The following is a 20,308-nucleotide window of genomic DNA, read 5'->3' as shown; positions in this document are numbered from 1 at the left end:
AAACCATCAGATCTTTCCCCAAATGGTATCAATAGAAACGTCATCTTGTCCCGCATAAAAAGACACCACAACCAGCTCCATACATGGAAATATGAAAAAGTTACAGGTGTTAGAACATGATGACACAAATTTTTTTTTCTATTTTGCAAAGTTTATCATTTTTTTAAAAGTATCAAAACATTTCAAATACTATATAAATTTGGTATCACCGCGTTCGTACTGACACGTAGAACACAGGTAACATGTCATTTGTACCAAACAGTGAACGCTGTAAAAATTAAACCCATAAGAAAATGGCGCAAATGCATTTTTTCTCCAATTGCACCTCATTTTGAATATTTTTTTTTCCAGCTTCCCAGTACATTGCACAGCATATTGAATGATGCCATTACAAAGTACAATTTGTCCCGCAAACAATAAGCCATCATGTGACTCTGTGAACTGAAAAATGAAAAAGTTATGGCTCTTGAAATGTGAGGAGGGAAAAACGAAAATGCGAAACCAAAAAATGGCCTGGTCCTTAAGGGGTTAAGGACTGCCATACACATGGTGCTGGTCCTATATATAGAACTTGATATATGTTGTGTAGTTATAGATAAACTGTTATGAAACTGTTTAACAGAACAAGTGTAACAGTGTGTATATTATCCTATCATTCCATATACTTTATAACATTATACAGGAGATACCAGGTCATACCAGCAGGGTCCATATCACTATATACAAGATGTATAACTTATACCAGCTGTACATATAGAATTATATACAGGCGATACCCAGGTTATATTAGCAGGGTCCATCTCACTACCGTGTTTCCCCGAAAGTATGACACCCCCTGAAAGTAAGGCATGCGGGGGTTTCTGTTGAATTGCCTAATATAAGGCATCCCCCGAAAAAAAGGCATGCCCGGCAGTGGTGTGCGGGGTTTCAGGGGGGGGGGGCTTAGCGGAGGTTTCGGGGGCGGGGCTTAGCAAGCTCCACTTCACTGATACAGCAGCCATGCTCTGTGCTCTGTGTGCACAGCAAAGCCGGCTGCTGCCTCTGCTGTTGTAGGGTGAGCTCTCCCAGCGGCAGAGACAGCAGCTGCCATACAGAAGAGGAAGCAGCCGGCTTTCCTGTGCACACGGAGCACAGAGCATGGCTGCTGTGTCAGTGAAGTGGAGCTTGCAAAGCTCCGCTAAGCCCCGCCCCCAAGCCTCACTAAGCCCCGCCCCCCCAAGCCTAGCTAAGCCCCGCTCACCACTTCCAGGACGAACAGCAGCACCAGCGCTGCTAGGAAGAAGGAAAAGGTAAGTGTAACTTCTCCCCTCCCCTACACTACACTACCTACAACCGGCAGTCATGCTGACGCTCCACTAAGGAAGTGCCGGCATGACTGCCGGTTGTAATAAGGCAGCCCCCGTAAATAAGACAGGTCCTATATTTAGAGTGACAATTTAATATAAGACACTGTCTTATTTTCGGGGAAACACAGTATATACAAGATGTATAACTTGTACCAGCTGTACGTAAAGAAATATATGACCGTACTTTAGTCATGTATATCTCCCTTTCTTGGTGCAGATGACACTATACTGGGGAAAGGGGAGTATAGTAGACATACATAAAATTCACTAGAATTTACAGAAGTTTCTTGAATTTTATAATTTCACAAACTAAATGTAAATTACTCAAAATTTGTAAATTAATGGAATTGCCCTAATAATAGCTCAGAGGACGTGACTCAATCCTTCCCTTCCCGTTACACGTGTGACACAATATACAGTCCTATGAAAAAGTTTGGGCACCCCTATTAATCTTAATCATTTTTAGTTCTAAATATTTTGGTGTTTGCAGCAGCCATTTCAGTTTGATATATCTAATAACTGGTGGACACAGTAATATTTCAGGATTGAAATGAGGTTTATTGTACTAACAGAAAATGTGCAATATGCATTAAACCAAAATTTGACCGGTGCAAAAGTATGGGCACCTCAACAGAAAAGTGGCATTAATATTTAGTAGATCCTCCTTTTGCAAAGATAACAGCCTCTAGTCGCTTCCTGTAGCTTTTAATCAGTTCCTGGATCCTGGATGAAGGGATTTTGGACCATTCCTCTTTCAAAACAATTCAAGTTCAGTTAAGTTTGATGGTCACCAAGCATGGACAACCCGCTTCAAATCACCCCCAGATGTTCAATGATATTCAGGTCTGGGGACTGGGATGGCCATTCCAGAACATTGTAATTGTTCCTCTGCATGAATGCCTGAGTCGATTTGGAGCGGTGTTTTGGATCATTGTCTTGCTGAAATATCCATCCCCGGAGTAACTTCAACTTTGTCACTGATTCTTGGACATTATTCTCAAGAATCTGCTGATACTGAGTGGAATCCATGCGACCCTCAACTTTAACAAGATTCCCGGTGCCGGCATTGGCCACACAGCCCCAAAACATGATGGAACCGCCACCAAATTTTGCAGTGGCTAGCAAGTGTTTTTCTTGGAATGCTGTTATTTTTTGGACGCCATGCATAATGCCTTTTTGTATGACCAAACAACTCAATCTTTGTTTCATCAGTCCACAGGACCTTCTTCCAAAATGAAGCTGGCTTGTCCAAATGTGCTTTTGCATACCTCAGGCGACTCTGTTTGTGGCGTGCTTGCAGAAACGGCTTCTTTCTCATCACTCTCCCATATAGCTTCTCCTTGTGCAAAGTGCGCTGTATTGTTGACCGATGCACAGTGACACCATCTGCAGCAAGATGATGCTGCAGCTCTTTGGAGGTGGTCTGTGGATTGTCCTTGACTGTTCTCACAATTCTTCTCTGCCTTTCTGATATTTTTCTTGGCCTGCCACTTCTGGGCTTAACAAGAACTGTCCCTGTGGTCTTCCATTTCCTCACTATGTTCCTCACAGTGGAAATTGACAGGTTAAATCTCTGAGACAACTTTTTGTATCCTTCCCCTGAACAACTATGTTGAACAATCTTTGTTTTCAGATCATTTGAGAGTGGGCTGTCCATGCTCGGCGACCATCAAACTTAACTGAACTTGAATTGTTTTGTAAAGAGGAATGGTCCAAAATACCTTCATCCAGGATCCAGGAACTGATTAAAAGCTACAGGAAGCGACTAGAGGCTGTTATCTTTGCAAAAGGAGGATCTACTAAATTTTAATGTCACTTTTCCGTTGAGGTGCCCATACTTTTACACCGGTCAAATTTTGGTTTAATACATATTGCACATTTTCTGTTAGTACAATAAACCTCATTTCAATCCAGAAATATTACTGTGTCCATCAGTTATTAGATATATCAAACTGAAATGGCTGTTGCAAACACCAAAATATTTAGAACTAAAAATGATTAAGATTAATAGGGGTGCCCAAACTTTTTCATAGGACTGTATGTGCAGACACCATGCGGTTAGGCTAATACAGTCAGGACAACAGACCTGATTGCTAAACTGACTGTATCAACAACTGGTGGTCTGAGCAGGTTTATGTTTCTGCCATCTAGTGGTAACTTATCAAATTAGATAACTCTCCAAAAGATCACCTCCTTACCCACAACACATTTACTTTTACGGATTTCCAGTTTTCTAGAGGGAAGGCTACCCGCCACAAATCTATCTATCTATCTATCTATCTATCTATCTATCTATCTATCTATCTATCTATCTAATACAGGTGCATCTCAATAAATTAGAATATCATCAAAAAGTTGTGGTTTTTTTTAGTAATTCAATTGAACAAGTGAAGCCCATATATTATATTGAGTCATTACAATCAGAGGGAACTTTTTCTAGTGTTTCTTTCTGTTAATGTTGATGATTGTGGCTTACAGCCGAGGAAAACCCAAAAGTCATTATCTCAGAAAATTACAATATTATATAAGACGAACTGTAAAAAAAAGTATTTAACACAGAAATGTTGGCCAAATGAGAAGTCTGTCCAGTAAAGGCTCTCAATACTTGGGGGCTCCTTTTGCATGAATGACGGCATCAATGCGGCAATGTGGCATGGAGGGATCAACCTGGGTCACTGCAGAGGTGTTATGGAAGCCAAGGTTGTATGATAGCAGCCTTCAGCTCATCTGCATTGTTAGGTCTGGGGTCTCATCTTTCTCTTGATAATACCCAATAGGCTCTCTATGTGGTTAAGGTCAGGTGAGTTTGCTGGCCAGTCAAGCACAGTGATTCTGTGGTTATTAAACCAGGTATTGGTACTTTTGGCAGTGTGGACAGGTTCCAAGTCCTGATGGAGAATGAGAATTCCATCTCCAAAAAGCTTGTGGGCAGAGGGAAGCATGAAGGGCTCTAGAATTTCCTGGTAGACGGCTGCCCTGACTTTGGTCTTGATAAAACACAGTGGACCTACACCAGCATATGACATGGCTCCCCAAACCATCACTGATTGTCGAAACTTCACACTAGACCTCAAGCAGCTTGGATTGTGTACAGCAGCCTCTCTGCTCTTCCTCCAGACTCTGGGACCGAGATTTCCAAATGAAATGCAAAATTTACTTTCATCTGTAAACAACACTTTTGACCACTGAGCAGCAGTCCAGTTCTTTCTCTCCTTGGACCAGGTAAGACGCTTCTGGAGTTGTCTATTGGTCATGAGTGGCTTGAGACATGGAAAGTGACACTTGTAGTCCATGTCCTGGATATGTCTGTGTGTGGTGGCTCTTGAAGCACTGACTCCAGCAGCAGTCCACTCCTTGTGAATCTCCCCAAAATTTTTGAATGGCCTTTTCTTAACAATCCTATCAAAGCTACATTTATCCCGGTTACTTGTGCACCTTTTTCCACCAGACTTTTTCCTTCCACTCAACTTTCCATTAATATGCTTTGATACAACACTCTGTGAACAGTCAGCTTCATTAGCAGTGGCCTTTTGTGGCTTACCCTCCTTGTGGAGTGTGTCAGTGACTGCCTTCTGGACATCTGTCAAGCCAGCAGTCTTCCCCATGATTGTGTCGCCTACTGAACCAGACTATAAGGGGCCTTTTTAAACACATAGGAAGCCTTTGCAGCTGTTTTGGGTTAATTATACTAATTTTCTGAGATAATGACTTTTGGGTTTTCCTTGGCTGTAAGCCATAATCATCAGCATTGACAGAAAGAAACACTATAAAAAGTTCTCTCTGTAAGGACTCAATATAATATGTGTTTCACTTTTTCAATTGAATTACTAAAAAAAAAAAGTATAACTTTTTGAGGATATTCTAATTTATTGAGATGCACTTCTATCTATCTATCTATCTATCTATCTCGTATCTATCTATCTCGTATCTATCTATCTATCTATCTATCTATCTATCATCCACCAAGCAGAGGTTGCCCTTGTCAGATCTGATCCCAGGACCGCACTGATAGTCTTAGTGAATAGGGTAATTGCTTTTATTGCGGTTGATATACTATACGGGGTGACTTCATGGCGCTCACATGAGCTGTGTCCCCTGACATTACTTTCTTGAAGTTTCTCACACGGTCTGTGTGTGAATATTCTCCTCGTTGAACATTTCACTCCAAGGCAGACAGCTGGTAATAATCTGAAATGCGAACTGTGATTTACGTCTAACCCTTCCAGTGCACAAACTGCACAATGTGGGGCGCCGCACACCCTGCACCACCACATCTATTCTGTCTGCACTTGTAACTAGGCACCTATGCTCCTTGGGCTCAATTGTGTCCAATGCTGTAATCTTACTACGCTGTATAGGACCAATAAAACCCCACTCAATATAATTCTGAGGGTGAGATATGTGCCATTTTCTCTTAGCTAGGGAGGAGTCCAGCGCCGCACCTCCCATGAGGCGACCTGAAGCGACCGCTTCAGGCGGCGCTATGCCAGGGCCCCAGGGAGGGCGGCATTTTTGCTTACCTAAGCCAGTCCAGGACAAGCTGTCCTGGACTGGCTTAGTATCACCGTCACCGAGCGGTGGATTGGGGAGCGCTGCTCCTGCGGCCTCCCCTCACGCTCAGGCAGAGAGCAGGTCCTCTCCCTGCCTGCTCTCTGCCTGCTAAAGATGCTCCGCCCGTTGTGTCAGCCATGCCCCTTTTTGTGACGTGATCATTGCATAACATGTCCACCTTATGCCGAAGACCCATCCTAATGCCGTACACCTGGATCAGGACATTGCGGTTTTGCAGCAATCATTCTGCTTATACTGCAGTGTATGAATATGTCCTTAATTTCAGGCGTTGTCTAATGTTGAAAGTGTTTGTGGCCCTGTAACTATTGTTACGGTGTGAGTATAGGATGTCTGCAGTGTCCAGCCGGTGTGTACGCTGTCAGTCTCCGATCACGTGGCAGCCATCTTTTTTTACTACAACTGGGATCGTTCAGAGAAGTGCTGAAGAATGTCCGAGCGGAGGATTGTTTAGCGTTCCTCCAGGAAGCCAGCCCGCAGCATTATGCAACCATTAGGAAATCTCCAAGGAGTCGTATTACACAACAGCTGCCATCTTTACAGACCCGAAACCAGGAGCCCTTTATTCAGTGTGAATGCCAGTCTAGTCCCCAGTATGAATAAACAGCGGGAAAATGGAATAATGGTGGTTGTAGTCAGCGCCAAATTCGTTAGCACATTGGTCTATTGTACTGAACCCAATAAACTAACCAAAAACCTATACACTAAACTCTAATCCTAAACATATAAACTAAACCTAAACCCAAATTATAACCCTATACTATGTCTCTAGCGGCCTAGCCCTATATTGTACCATACCCTGTACCTTATATATTAACCCTAGTCCTATACTATATATAACCCTTTACCATGTCGCTAACCCGATACTGTAACCATACCATTTACCTTATATATAACCCCAGTCCTATACTATATATAACCCTATACCATGTCCCTAACCCATTACTGTAAGCATACCCTTTACTTTATATACTAACCCCAATCTTGTGCTATATATAACCGTATACTATGTCCCTAACCCTACACTGTAACCATACCATGAACCTGATATATAACCCTAGTCAACCAAGCGAAGATCACTCCGCACAGAGAACTAATGATTATGACGATGACCATGAAGTCTTCCTTCTTTCTCTTCCATTCCTTAGCTGCTACGGACTCCTAGTATATCTTCTCTTCTCAGCATATGTGTGTCTACGTCTGTATTATATTACTGTGTCTTATCCTGTACCTGTATTACTATGCTGCTGTATCATATTGAAATTTCACCCACTGTGGGACTATTAAAGGATTATCTTATCTTATCTTAGTCCTATACTATATATAACCCTACAGTAATGGCCAAAAGTTTTGTGAATGACACAAATATTATATTTTCACATGATCTGCTGCCCTCTGGTTTTTATGTGTGTTTGTCAGATGTTTTTATCACATACAGAAATAGAATTGCAATCATATTATGAGTAACAAAAGCTTATATTGACAGTTAGAATGAGTTAATGCAGCAAGTCAATATTTGCAGTGTTGACCCTTCTTCTTCAGGACCTCTGCAATTCTCCCTGGCATGCTCTCAATCAACTTCTGGACCAAATCCTGACTGATAGCAGTCCATTCTTGCACAATCAATGCTTGCATTCTGACAGAATTTGTAGGTTTTTGTTTGCACACCCGTCTCTTGATGATTGACCACAAGTTCTCAATCAGATTAAGATCTGGGGAGTTTCCAGGCCATGGACCCAAAATCTCTATGTTTTGTTCCCTGAGCCATTTAGTTATCACCTTTGCTTTATGGCGAGGTGCTCCATCATGCTGGAAAAGACATTGTTGATCGCCAAACTGCTCTTGGACGGTTGGGAGAAGTTGATCTTGGAGGACATTCTGGTATCATTCTTTATTCATGGCTGTGTTTTTAGGCAAGACTGTGAGAGAGCCGATTCCCTTGGCTGAGAAGCAACCCCACACATGAATGGTTTCAGGATGCTTTACAGTTGGCATGAGACAAGACTGGTGGTAGCGCTCACCTCATCTTCTCTGAATAAGCTGTTTTCCAGATGTCCCAAACAATCGAAAAGGGGATTCATCAGAGAAAATGACTTTACCCCAGTCCTCAGCAGTCCACTCCCTGTACCTTTTGTAGAATATCAGTCTGTCCCTGATGTTTTTTTTCTGGAGAGAAGTGGCTTCTTTGCTGCCCTCCTTGAGACCAGGCCTTGCTCCAAGATTCTCCGCCTCACAGTTTCGTGCAGATGCACTCACACCTGCCTGCTGCCATTCCTGAGCAAGCTCTGCACTGCTGGTAGCCCGATCCCGCAGCTGAAACACTTTTAAGAGACGGTCCTGGCGCTTGCTGGTGTTTCTTGGGCGCCCTGGAGCCTTTTTGCCAACAATGGAACCTCTCTCCTTGAAGTTCTTGATGATGCGATAGATTGTTGACTGAGGTGCAATCTTTCTAGCTGCGATACTCTTCCCTGTTAGAGCTAGTTCACACGGGGACATGGACGCTGATTTTGACAGCGGATTTCGCGGCCAAATCAGTGTCCATACAATGTATCCCTATGTGAACTGCTCGCTTTTTTTTTTCTGCTAGCTCGCTAGCAGAAAAAAAAGCGACATGACCTATCTTTCGGGCGGAAGCCGCTCGCGCTGAGCCGCGGCTTCCGCCCAGCCGCAGCGCCCTCCATGTCGGCTCATTCATTTGAGCCGACAGCGGAGGTGAAAGCCGCGGCCGCGATGGTCGCGGCGGGAGCAGTTCACATAGTGTGGACATTGTATGGACGCTGATTTGGCCGCAAAATCTGCTGTCAAAATCAGCGTCCATGTCCCCGTGTGAACTAGCCCTTAGGCCATTTTTGTGCAGTACAATGATGACTGCACGTGTTTCTTTAGAGATAACCATGGTTAACAGAAGAGAAACAATGATGCCAAGCACCAGCCTCCTTTTAAAGTGTCCAGTGGTGTCATTCTTTCTTAATCATGGCAGATTGATCTCCAGCCCTGTCCTCATCAACACCCACACCTGTGTTAATGGAGCAATCACTGAAACGATGTTAGCTGGTCCTTTTAAGGCAGGGCTGCAATGGTGTTGAAATGTGTTTTGGGGAATAAAGTTCATTTTCTAGGCAAATATTGACTTTGCAAGTAATTGCTGTTAAGCTGATCACTCTTTATAACATTCTGGAGTATATGCAAATTGCCATTAGGAAAAATGAAGCAGTAGACTTTGTAAAACATAACCTGTACTTTATATATAACCCTAGTCCTATACTATATAACCTTCTACCCTATACCATAAATTTATCCCATACTTTATACCATAATCCCTAATACTATACCATATTCATACAGCTGTACTTTATATATTAAACCCAAACTTATATCCTAACCAAAATTCTGTACGTTATACTTTAAACCCTAATTGTATATCCTAACCATATCCTCTACTTTATACCCTAATCATAATCCTGTACCCTAACCATAATCGCATACTATAAATATAACCTGTACCTTATACCCTAACACAATCTTATATCCTAACTTAATTCTATACAATAACCGTAATCCTATACCATAACCATAGCCTGTACTTTATACCCTAACCATAATCCTATACCTTTACCCTAACACCTGTTCCCATACCATACCCCTACACCTCATACCATCACCTTCTGATGCCTGATGGTTACTTTCTCCCTGTTCTGGTCCCATAAATGCATTTACATCATCTACGCCCGCACCCATGTTTTGGCACAGATCACATTCCCCATGATTTATTTTCCTCTTCCTTATGCCAGATGTAAGATGGCAAAGCGCTGGAGCGGTCTGCGTCATGTCCTAATGATTTACATGTGACAGGAGGAAGAATGAGAGGGACATGAGCCAAAGCACAAGCTGTACATGTAGCCTGCTCCTGCCTCCAGTGCCAGTGGTCCTGGGTTAGGCCATGTGCCTGCCTTGTACCGCCGGATATGGCTACTAGGAGAAGCCACACATTTGGGTAGTATAGCGACACTGTGTCTGATGTGTATGGTACTATTTTAGGTGCTACAGGGTGTTATTGTTTAAGCACTGTATGGTGGTCTTAGTACTAGCACTTTATGATATTTGGGAAATGTAATGCAGTATTTAGGAATTATATCATGGTATAATATAGGCATCTCGGATGGTGTTCTTAGTTGAACATTTGAACACCATATGCAAGCATTATTTAGACACTAAATTGTGTTTTTATTTAGGCTGTGTATGATAGCATTATTTGAGAACCATATGGTGGCATTATTTAGGCACTGTAGAGTGCATTCATTTAGACATTGTGGTTTAGGTAGAGCACTATATGAGAGTATTGTTTGGGAACTTTAAGGTGAGATTATTTTGGCACTGTTAGGTGGTTTTATTCAGACATTATGTAGGAATCATATGGCGGTATTATTTAAAGATTGTGTAAGTGCTTTTACTTAGCACAGTATGATATCATTATTTCAGAACTGTATGGTGATATTATTTAGACACTATCTGGTCCTTTTCTTTTGACATGTATAGTGGTACGATTATTTGGAACTGTTTGGTGGTATTATTTAGATTCTGGTGGTGTTATTTAGGCACTGTATGATAGCATTATTTGGGAATCTTATGGTGGTATTATTTATGCACTGTATGATGCCTGTATTCAGTAAAGTGTGATGGCATTATTTGAGACCTGTAATGTAATATTATTTAGGCACTGTTTCTGGTTTTACTTAGACACTGTATAATAGCGTTCTTTGGGATCTGTATTATTATATGCATGGCGGTTCTATTTGGCATTATTTGGACACTGTTTTGTGATTTTATTTGGGCACTGTCTGGTGGTTCTAATAAGTCATTGTAAAGTGGTCAATGGCCCCGTTCCTACAGCGTAAAGCGCCGCTAATTTAGACACGTATACACGTGTCAGAGCGAAGCGCTTCAAAACAGATCCCATTGACTTCAATGGGTGCCGGTCTTACGCACGCTACACATTGAAATCAATGGGTTATAAAGCCTTCCATTGATTTCAATGTGTAGCGCGTGTAAGCTGGCACCCATTGAAGTTAATAGGATCTGTTTTGAAGCGCCTCACTCTGACATGTGTATACATGCCTAAATGAGTGGTGTGTTACTCCGTGGGAACGGGGCCTTAGTTGAGCACTGTAGAATAGCATTATTTAGACACCATATTGTGGTTTTAATTGAGCACTCTCTGGTGGTATGATTTAGCCATTGATGATAATCAGCACTATATATACGTATTATTTGGGCACTGCATTGCAGTACCAAATTATCTACTTTCTGTGGATTGTCAAATTATTATTGTCCAGTGCCAAGCTGTCAGACTCCTTATCCAGCACATTCCACTATCCTCATGGGAGGAGCTTCCTGTGTCGATCCCTCCACACTCATAAATAACCATCTAATATCATCTCCAGGGAGGGGCTTGTCATAACACCTGCATTGGACCATTTGTATATTCCACATCTGACCCCCCTCACCCCCAGGGTAATGTAACTGATTGTAACTCTAATGGGGTTATAGCGAGGCTGAGTTTGTCAAATGAAGCAGAGCTGAGTTGTTTTCTACATATGTAGAAGAGCTGAAATTGAGCTGTGTCTTTTGTGTAGTGTTGTAGTTCACAAAGATAATATAGTAAAATAACTATAGATGAACTAGAGTATTCATGTTTTGTAAACATCAAACTCAGCTCTGCTACATGTCTATGGAAATATGTACTAAGCCTAATATTACAGATCCATTGTGAAGACTCACTGCCATGAAGAGGCTTCAGAGTAGAGGTGTTCAACCAGGACACCCGTATAGGGCACTCCACTCATTCCTGCTATAAGGCATACCAACAACAGCCTGACACCTGAGGGTTGTGACCACATATGTCAAGCTGTATTTATCCTATGTACAGTATGACTTTGTGTATGGAGCTGTTATCTAGTCACTATATGGATTTATTATTTCATACCGTATGGCGGTATTATTTGAACACTGTATGGTCTGGCCCATATGATGTCAGGCCCAACATTGAAGATGGTCAAAAGCTGCAGAGAGTGGGCCCTGCAACCTCTATTATGCCCCCAGTGGCCCCTGCAGCCTGTATTATGCCCCACAGTGGCCCCTGCAACCTCTATTATGGTCCACAGTGACTTATGGAATCTCCTTTATGCCCCACATGGGCCACTATGGGGCATAATAGAGGTTGCAGGGGCCGCTGTGGGGCATAATAGAGGTTGCAGGGGCCATAATAGAGAATACTCCAGCAGGTAGCTGCCTATTTTAAAAAAATCCCTTAATCAAGCCGCCGCCGCCTCCTCTTCCTTCACCCATGCATAAGACATCTGAGTCTCAGCGCAGGAGGCATGATGACGTCTTAGCATCGCCACATACGCTGAGATGCAGAGGTCTAAGCCAGTCCAAGACAGGACCGCTCAGTCTTGTTTTTCAGAGTGGCCTGGTTTAGGGAAAAAAAGTTGTAAAAAAAAAATAAAAATTGTAAATATGCCGCCCTTCCCATAGCGCCGCCTAAGGCACCCCTGACAGTATACAATCATTGCAGTGTATAGTGGTGGTGATACTACATAGTATTATTATTTAGGCATTGTTTGTAAGTGACGGACATCTGGTACTGTACTGTACAGTATGGTTATATGTATCCTGTATACAGGTTTTATCTGCTCTGCTGTGTTTACGGCAACTCTTCTCCAAGGAATTGTTATCCAACTTTCCCAGACTCCTAAAAGGCAAATCTGCCCAGTTACTCAGCAATGATGGAGTGGGTATCAACTTATATATTGGGAATCTCGGAAAGATGGCTGATAAAACATGTTATTTATTATGGGACTCAATATTAGTTATCACCCAGTGTCCAAAATTGATTAAATAACTGTGTATCACCCTGACACAGGATGACAACTGCAGGACCTGAATGTTCTCTGAGGTTTTATCTATGATGGCGGTGGCATGAGGAGAATTGGCGGGCAGCGGCCTGCATACAGATAATTCCATATGTTTTCTATTACGGCCACTCACGAGATGATTCCAGGAATTTTAACCCTGAAAACATCCAGAACAGGAGAAAAACAAGAAGGCGGAGAAGGCAAAGATTCCTAGATGACAGGGACAGGGGGTGAAAGATCTGCTGCCGAAGCACAGGGGACAGACCAAGGCACCTCAGTAGGAGGGTTACTTGCAACCCCAGGAGGCAATCAAGGGCGACTTTAGTCTCAGGTAATGGAGCCTATTCAACAGACTACATACTACATCTCTCAACATCCGGACATGCTGAGAGTTGTAGTTTCACTAGAGATCCACTGATTTAAGATAAGATAAGATAATCCTTTAATAATCCTTTAATAGTCCCACAGTGGGGAAATTTCAGGATTTAGGATATACGGTAGATCTCTTTCTGTTTATGTTTGGTTAGATCTGTTTTTGTGAACGGTTGACACCCAGCTTTTCCATTGATCTGCTTATAAGCCCCATGTCCTGTAACTGAAGGCATTTGACATTCAGGTCTCTGGGACAGCTGTGTTAACCCCAGAGCAATATGGTTAATCGTCGTAGTCACCCAGCTTTCTAGGAACCTAAGAAATGACCAAATAAGATTAGTAAGGAGCTGAAAATAGTCAGCTACTTAATATCTCATGGGGAAATGTTACTCATTAGGCATTGCTCTCTTTTATCAGTCATTGGAAAGCATTCATCTAAGTTGACAGCATTGTCATTTACTGTATTTTTATTAATCCAAAGGTGTATTTTATTTGAAGACTTATTTTACTACATATTGTACATACCCTGTTTCTTCACCATTGTTCTCAGTCCTTGGACAGGTCACTTCCTCCCACACGATCTGCACACTCTACTCCTCAAATACTCTGTGCTGCTGGAAATCTTGTTCTTATCCCCCTCCTCATGTAATTCACATTTGGCTCTGCTTACCTCTAGTAAATTATCCACATGGACACAAATAGGAAATATGAAGATATATGCTGCCATCTACTGGTTATATGTGCTATTACATGACAAACCAGATGGGTACTTAAAGGGGTACTCTCAATCACTAGCACACTCCATCACCTTATGACTGGTGAGGGTCCAGATCCTGACAATGTAGGGGTTGCATTATTGGTTCAGCACTTCCTTGCACCTCCTGGTTATTTGAGATTGGCGCCACAGCACAGGTTTTCTTGGCCTTTGTCCTCAGGATTGGTGGAGGTCAGGAGACCACTTAAATATCTCTACTATCCATGCATCATTTTATCTAAGCTTCTTCAGATAGAGTCTTGCCTATTTCTGAGGATACCAGTAGAGATGTCATGTCCTATACTTGCTGCCTATTTTTCATTGCCCCCTTAGGATTGGGCCTGCGCCATCTGTCTGTCCAATGTCTGAATATATTCCTTCTTCTTACAGAAATGTAGCTGAGTGACCCAGTGACCGACAACAGAACTGGAAAGCCAGCGGGGTCAGTACACGCCTGGGCTCCGCAGGATGTATCTCCGCATTTTTCTGCTGGTTTTTCTGACTGGACACTCTATCTCAGAAGTTATACCTGGTAAGGATGGGATCTCCAACCTGTCAATAGATTTTGTTTCAGGTTTTTACCAGGATGTCTGCTTATTGTCAGTGAATAGAGGCAGAAACCCTGGAGAGACGTAGTACTTTTCACAGATGAGGGTTTGTTACAATTGATACGTTGCAGTTTTATGGCTGTTGTTTTTATGCAGGACTTGGCTAGTAGTTGTTCCGTCATCCCCATCAATGTCTCTCCTCTTCTCTCGGTAGCCATATGTCGCTATGCCCTGGGCATGCATGACCGAACAATACGTGATGAGGACATCACTGCTTCCAGCCAATGGTATGAGTCTACGGGGCCCCAGTATGCAAGGTATGGACTGTGACTTACAGCTAGGACAAAGTCATCTTGTAGTCTCAGCACATAGATACACACATATATTTCTATATGCAGCACTCTATATTCCATACACAGCATCCTATTTCTATATGTATAAGGAAAAATATATATATTTGTACCATATTAGCCAGTGGATATGAAATATAAAGATTGAGAGTCTTCAGTATGGGAATATAAACTCATGGCCACCTTTGACACATTGCAGAGGGGGTTAAATCTGTTGCATGGATTTATGTCCTTCTACAAAAGCTAGGCTAGACCTCCCTGTACCAAAACACTTCTGCAATCAAAATCATAATATCATCAATGACATGAAGATTTTGGTTTTAAGGGGGAATTTCAAATGTAAAAGAAACAGAAGAATATGGGAATATAAACGCATGACCACATTTGACTCATTCCAGAGGGGGTTAAATCTGTTGCATGGATTTATGTCCTTCTACAAGAGCTAGGCATCGCATCACTAGTCAAAGGGACCATAAAACTCAGAGGGCCATCCTTTGAACTGATCATTTGTTTTTCAACTTATCTATTTATTTGTGTGTACTGCTTTCCATCACCTGGCGCACCAAACACTTTATTCTTGTGCTCTTTTTATGTATAAATATGCATGTCTTCAGAAATTGTGTTATACCATGCTTGATGAAGAGACCTAGTAGTCTCAAAAGCTTGCAATCTATCATGATTTTTGTTAGCCATTAAAAAGGTATCAACTACTGAAGACTCTCAGTGTTTTCTATATGTGTCACTCTATATTCTTTCAGTGACGCTGGGTTCACACCAGTGTTCAGCACTCTGTATTAGGTTTTCGTCTTCTGGCGGCAGAAGACAGAAACCTGTCATGCAGAGTCCGGCCGTGAGCGCCGGTGAGCGATTTGAGCTCTCCGCGGCGAAAGTTTTTTTTTAAACCGGACACAGAGTACTGCATGTCCGACTCTGTGTCCGGTTAAAAAAAAACGGTTTCGCCGCGGAGAGCATAAAACGCTCACAGGTGCTCACGGCTGGACACTTTTCAAACTCATTCAAATGAATGGTTTTGAAAAATGACTGCAGGTTTCCATCTCTTTCCCAGTTTTATGCAGGGAACCGAAACCTGTAGAACGGAGTCCCGGGCGCAGATGTGAACGACTTTATATTCCATTCACAGCATCCTGTTTCTATATGTGGCATTCTGGCTGCTGTACTCTATATTCACTATATAGAATTTTATTTCTAAATGTGGCACTTTATATTACCTATATAGCATTTTATTTTATATGCAGTACTCTATATTCTGTATATAGTACTCTATTTCTATACGTAGCACTCTCTATTTGCTGTATAACTGTTTCTATATGTAGCACTCCCTATTCCCTATATAGCACTCTATTTCTATATGTAGCACTCTGTATTCCCTATATAGCATTCTATTTCTATATGTAGCACTGTATATTCCTTATAAAGCAGTCTATTTCTATATGTAGCACTCTATATCCCCTATATAGCACTCTATTACCATATGAAGCACTCTCTATTTACTATTTAACACTCTATTTCTATATGTAGCACTCTGTATTCCCTATATAGCATTCTATTTCTATATGTAGCACTGTATATTCCTTATAAAGCAGTCTATTTCTATATGTAGCACTCTATATCCCCTATATAGCACTCTATTACCATATGAAGCACTCTCTATTTGCTATTTAACACTCTATTTCTATATGTAACACTCAATAATACATATGCAGCATTCTATTTCTATATTTGGTGCTCTATAGTCTATATGCAAATTTCCATATTTTGCATATGACACTATAATTCATGCGGTGAACCATTTTCGCTGTGTCTTTTATTGGTCATTACTGCACCCCCTAGTCCAGCTCAGACAGGGCCTACTTCTCGAAGCCCTTGGTCTCATTAACCATGCCCTATACAAGGAGCTGCCAACAATGATATACAAGTAAATTCTTGGAAGACTCAGATAATGTAATTGGCATCTCGCTGTGAATGTTTTCAGATATCCGTCATATTCTGGATCGGCCTGTGTTGTGGGACAGAAACTAACAAGCACAATCTATGATTTTGAGTGGGTGGTGGGACCTTCTGTGCCTTGCACTGTTTACTGTACACAGTGCCCACATGCCAGTCACTTGTGTATAGGAATCCCAAACCACAGATCTTATATGAGCCACTGTATCTAGGCTGAAAGTCAATTAAGACACCAACCCCAATAGTGGTTCTACTGGCTACTGCCAGGGGCAAAATTGAAAAAGATATGGTTGCGATATTCTATAATCTTTCTCCCAGGTTACAACGGGAAGAAGGTGATGGAGCTTGGTGTCCGGCGGGTCTGCTGCAGCCCGAGGATGTGCAGTACTTACAGATACAGCTACACAAACTCTTCTTCATCACCTTGATTGGAACTCAAGGCCGCCATGCCCGAGCCACGGGGAAGGAGTTCGCCAGAGCGTACCGAGTGGACTACAGCCGCAATGGAGAACGCTGGCTATCATGGAAGGATCACCAAGGGCAACAGGTAAAATTCTATAGAAATTATCGTACCATGTGTGTTTAAAGGGAATTTCTCATAACCTCCACCAACTCCAACTCTTTACATCCCTCTAGAGGTGTCATTCAACGGATTCTGGTGATGTTGGAATTTTTTCACTAGCCCTCACCATTCCTGAGCAATCAATGCTGTAAGTTTCAGCACAATTATGTTCTCTGCTGTCAGGTGGATGATCCCTGTCTTTCTACTCTAGCCAACGACCGACCGTCTGACAGTAGAGAGCCTAATTGTGCTGAAACTAATAGAAATGATTGCTCAGGAATGGTGAGGGCTAGAGAAAAAAATTCCAGCTGCACTGGAATCAGTGGAAGGGTGGCTGTAGCCTGTTACCGGATGTAATGAGCTGGAGGTGCTGAAAAGTTCCCTTTTAAGTGCATTTACCCTTGAAATTAAAGAAAATAAACCCCAAGTTGTTGTACAAAACTTACGCAGACTCTAGTCACATACAACGCTACATTTAGAATTCTCCAATGGTAGCCATATAGGTCGTCTCAGCACAAGGAGATTGATCTCCACCACCTAGCTGAGTAAGACCCGTGACATCCATATGGTCAATGGAGAAATAAAGTCTTCTTCGCATGGGTATACCTCACCCTGCCCTGACACGACGTGGCCAAATACTCTACCAGGTAAGTCAACAAACAAACAGAAGCTATTCACAGCCTTTCATCAAAAATAATATCTATCAAACTACGACATTGGTGCGAACTGTATAACCGCAGACTGGCCCTGAGCTGTCAGCCTGGTGAAGGGGTGACTGGATGCTTATCCTTGACATAACTTCTGATAATGTCAATCAGCCACTGTGAGCGCTGACCTTGTGTATTCACGAACGGATTCCTCATCACTGAAAACTTGGTTACTTTCTAATGGAGAGAAATAGATAATACTTACTAAATAATAATAATAATAATAATAATGAATCACAATTCGTGATTGATAGATAGATATGAGATAGGTACATGGAAATGGATATGAATAGGATAAGATACTGTAAATAGATAGACACAAAAAATGCAGCAGTGCTCTGTAGAGGGCGCCAAGACATATGCAAACAATAAGTATGTGAAGTTCAGATGGGACCTACACTATACAATAGAAACTAGTGTATAGGATTTTTTTTCGAGGTGTGATCGAGTCTGAAAAGGTTAGGAAACTTTGTACTAGAAACATTGACAGATAGATAGATAGATAGATAGATAGATAGATAGATAGAAAATATGAAATAGATATGCAAATTAGAGATAGATAAATACTAGATAGATAGGTAGATAGATAGATAGATAGATAGATAGATAGATAGATAGATAGATAGATAGGTAGATGGAAGATAGACATATGAAATAGGTAGATACAGTAGATAGACAGCTGTATATTAAATAGAGAATATGAAATAGATATACAAATTAGAGATAGATAGATAGATAGATAGATAGATAGATAGATAGATAATTTCTTTCATCATTGTTTTCTGTTTGTGGATATTTAGGTTATTAAAGGCAATGTAGATGAATATGAGGTGGTCCTGACCGATCTGAGACCTCCGATTATTGCAAGTCATATCCGAGTCATCCCGGTCACTAAAGTGCCCATGACGGTGTGTATGAGGGTGGAGCTGTACGGCTGTGCATGGCTAGGTAAGGACAGTCATGGCTGTGCATGTTGGGAGTTGTAGTTTCACAACATGTTGGAGAGCCATAGAGTGACCTGTATTATTTGTGTCCTAGATGGACTGAAATCCTACAGTATTCCAGAAGGAGAGACATTTATAGCTCCTGGACATCCCATCGCCTACCTGAATGACTCTACCTACGATGGATACCTAGAGAAGAGGTATCTTACTTTAGATCACAAACCCTTCATATATCTATGTAAATGTGTCTATGGATAGATAGATAAATAGATGGATGGATGAAATTCTCTGCATCTTCTCACCCTACATACATTTGTATTATATTAGAAGCTGTAATTCTGTTGTCTATCTGCAGACGGCTCTTTGATGGTTTGGGTCAGCTTACTGATGGAGTCCTTGGCTTAGATGATTTTTCTCAGAGCCACCAGTATCGTGTATGGCCCGGTTATGATTATGTTGGCTGGAAAAATGAAAGCATGCGCAACGGATACGTGGAGATAGAGTTCCAGTTTGATGGACCCAGAAACTTTACATTCATGAAGGTAAATGAGTTATCATGTAACTACCTTGTGAAGTCATACTCCTAAAGTAAGCTATCTGCTGAGGTCATACTCCTACTGTAAACTATCTGCTGAAGTCATATTCCTACTGTAAACTATCTCCTGGGGTCATTCTCATGTTGATAACTATCTTCTGGGGTCATTCCTTTATTTTAACCATCTCCAGATGTTGGTAACTATCTGCTGAGGTCATTCTCATGGTGTAAACTTTCTTCTGAGGTCTTACTCCTGCTGTAAACAATGTCCTGAGATCATTCTTCTTCTGTAATATATATCCTAAGAATATTCACCTGCTGTATATTTAGTGTTGTAAATTGTACCCTGAGATCATAGATTTATGGGTTTATTCTCCATTATGACCTGTCTACTAAGGTCATGCTATAAACGACTTTCTCAGATTTTGAGATGACTTTCATTTTTCATAAACTATAAAATGGTTTTTCTGAGTTCATTCTTAGTGCTGTTAACTATGACCTCGGGCTCTTCTCACTACTGTGAGCTGTTTCCTGAGATTGTACTGTGCACTGTCCCCTGAGGACATTCTCAGTCTCTTGGGATGACTCTCATTACTGTAAACTATGACCACGGGCTATGCCTACTACTGTACACTGTCTCCTTAGTGCTTTCTTAGTGCTGTAAACTTTGACCACGGGCTATGCTCACTACTGTACACTGTCTCCTTAGTGCTTTCTTAGTGCTGTAAACTTTGACCACGGG

General features: G+C 41.7%; 1 protein-coding gene across 1 annotated transcript in view; it reads left to right on the top strand.

Moving 5' to 3' along the window:
- Positions 1 to 20,308, top strand: part of LOC142184599 (discoidin domain-containing receptor 2-like) — a 71,798-nt gene that overhangs the window by 40,619 nt on the left and 10,871 nt on the right. The window contains exons 3-8 of the mRNA XM_075259578.1: positions 14,346 to 14,487; positions 14,718 to 14,820; positions 17,137 to 17,365; positions 18,888 to 19,035; positions 19,126 to 19,231; positions 19,387 to 19,573. Coding sequence (XP_075115679.1) covers positions 14,424 to 14,487; positions 14,718 to 14,820; positions 17,137 to 17,365; positions 18,888 to 19,035; positions 19,126 to 19,231; positions 19,387 to 19,573 — 837 coding nt within the window. The 5' untranslated portion in view covers positions 14,346 to 14,423. The remainder of the gene's footprint in view (positions 1 to 14,345; positions 14,488 to 14,717; positions 14,821 to 17,136; positions 17,366 to 18,887; positions 19,036 to 19,125; positions 19,232 to 19,386; positions 19,574 to 20,308) is intronic.

This window comes from Leptodactylus fuscus, chromosome 11, assembly GCF_031893055.1.
Source record: "Leptodactylus fuscus isolate aLepFus1 chromosome 11, aLepFus1.hap2, whole genome shotgun sequence".
Classification (NCBI taxonomy): domain Eukaryota; kingdom Metazoa; phylum Chordata; class Amphibia; order Anura; family Leptodactylidae; genus Leptodactylus; species Leptodactylus fuscus.
This window is presented reverse-complemented; position numbering and strand designations above follow the sequence as displayed.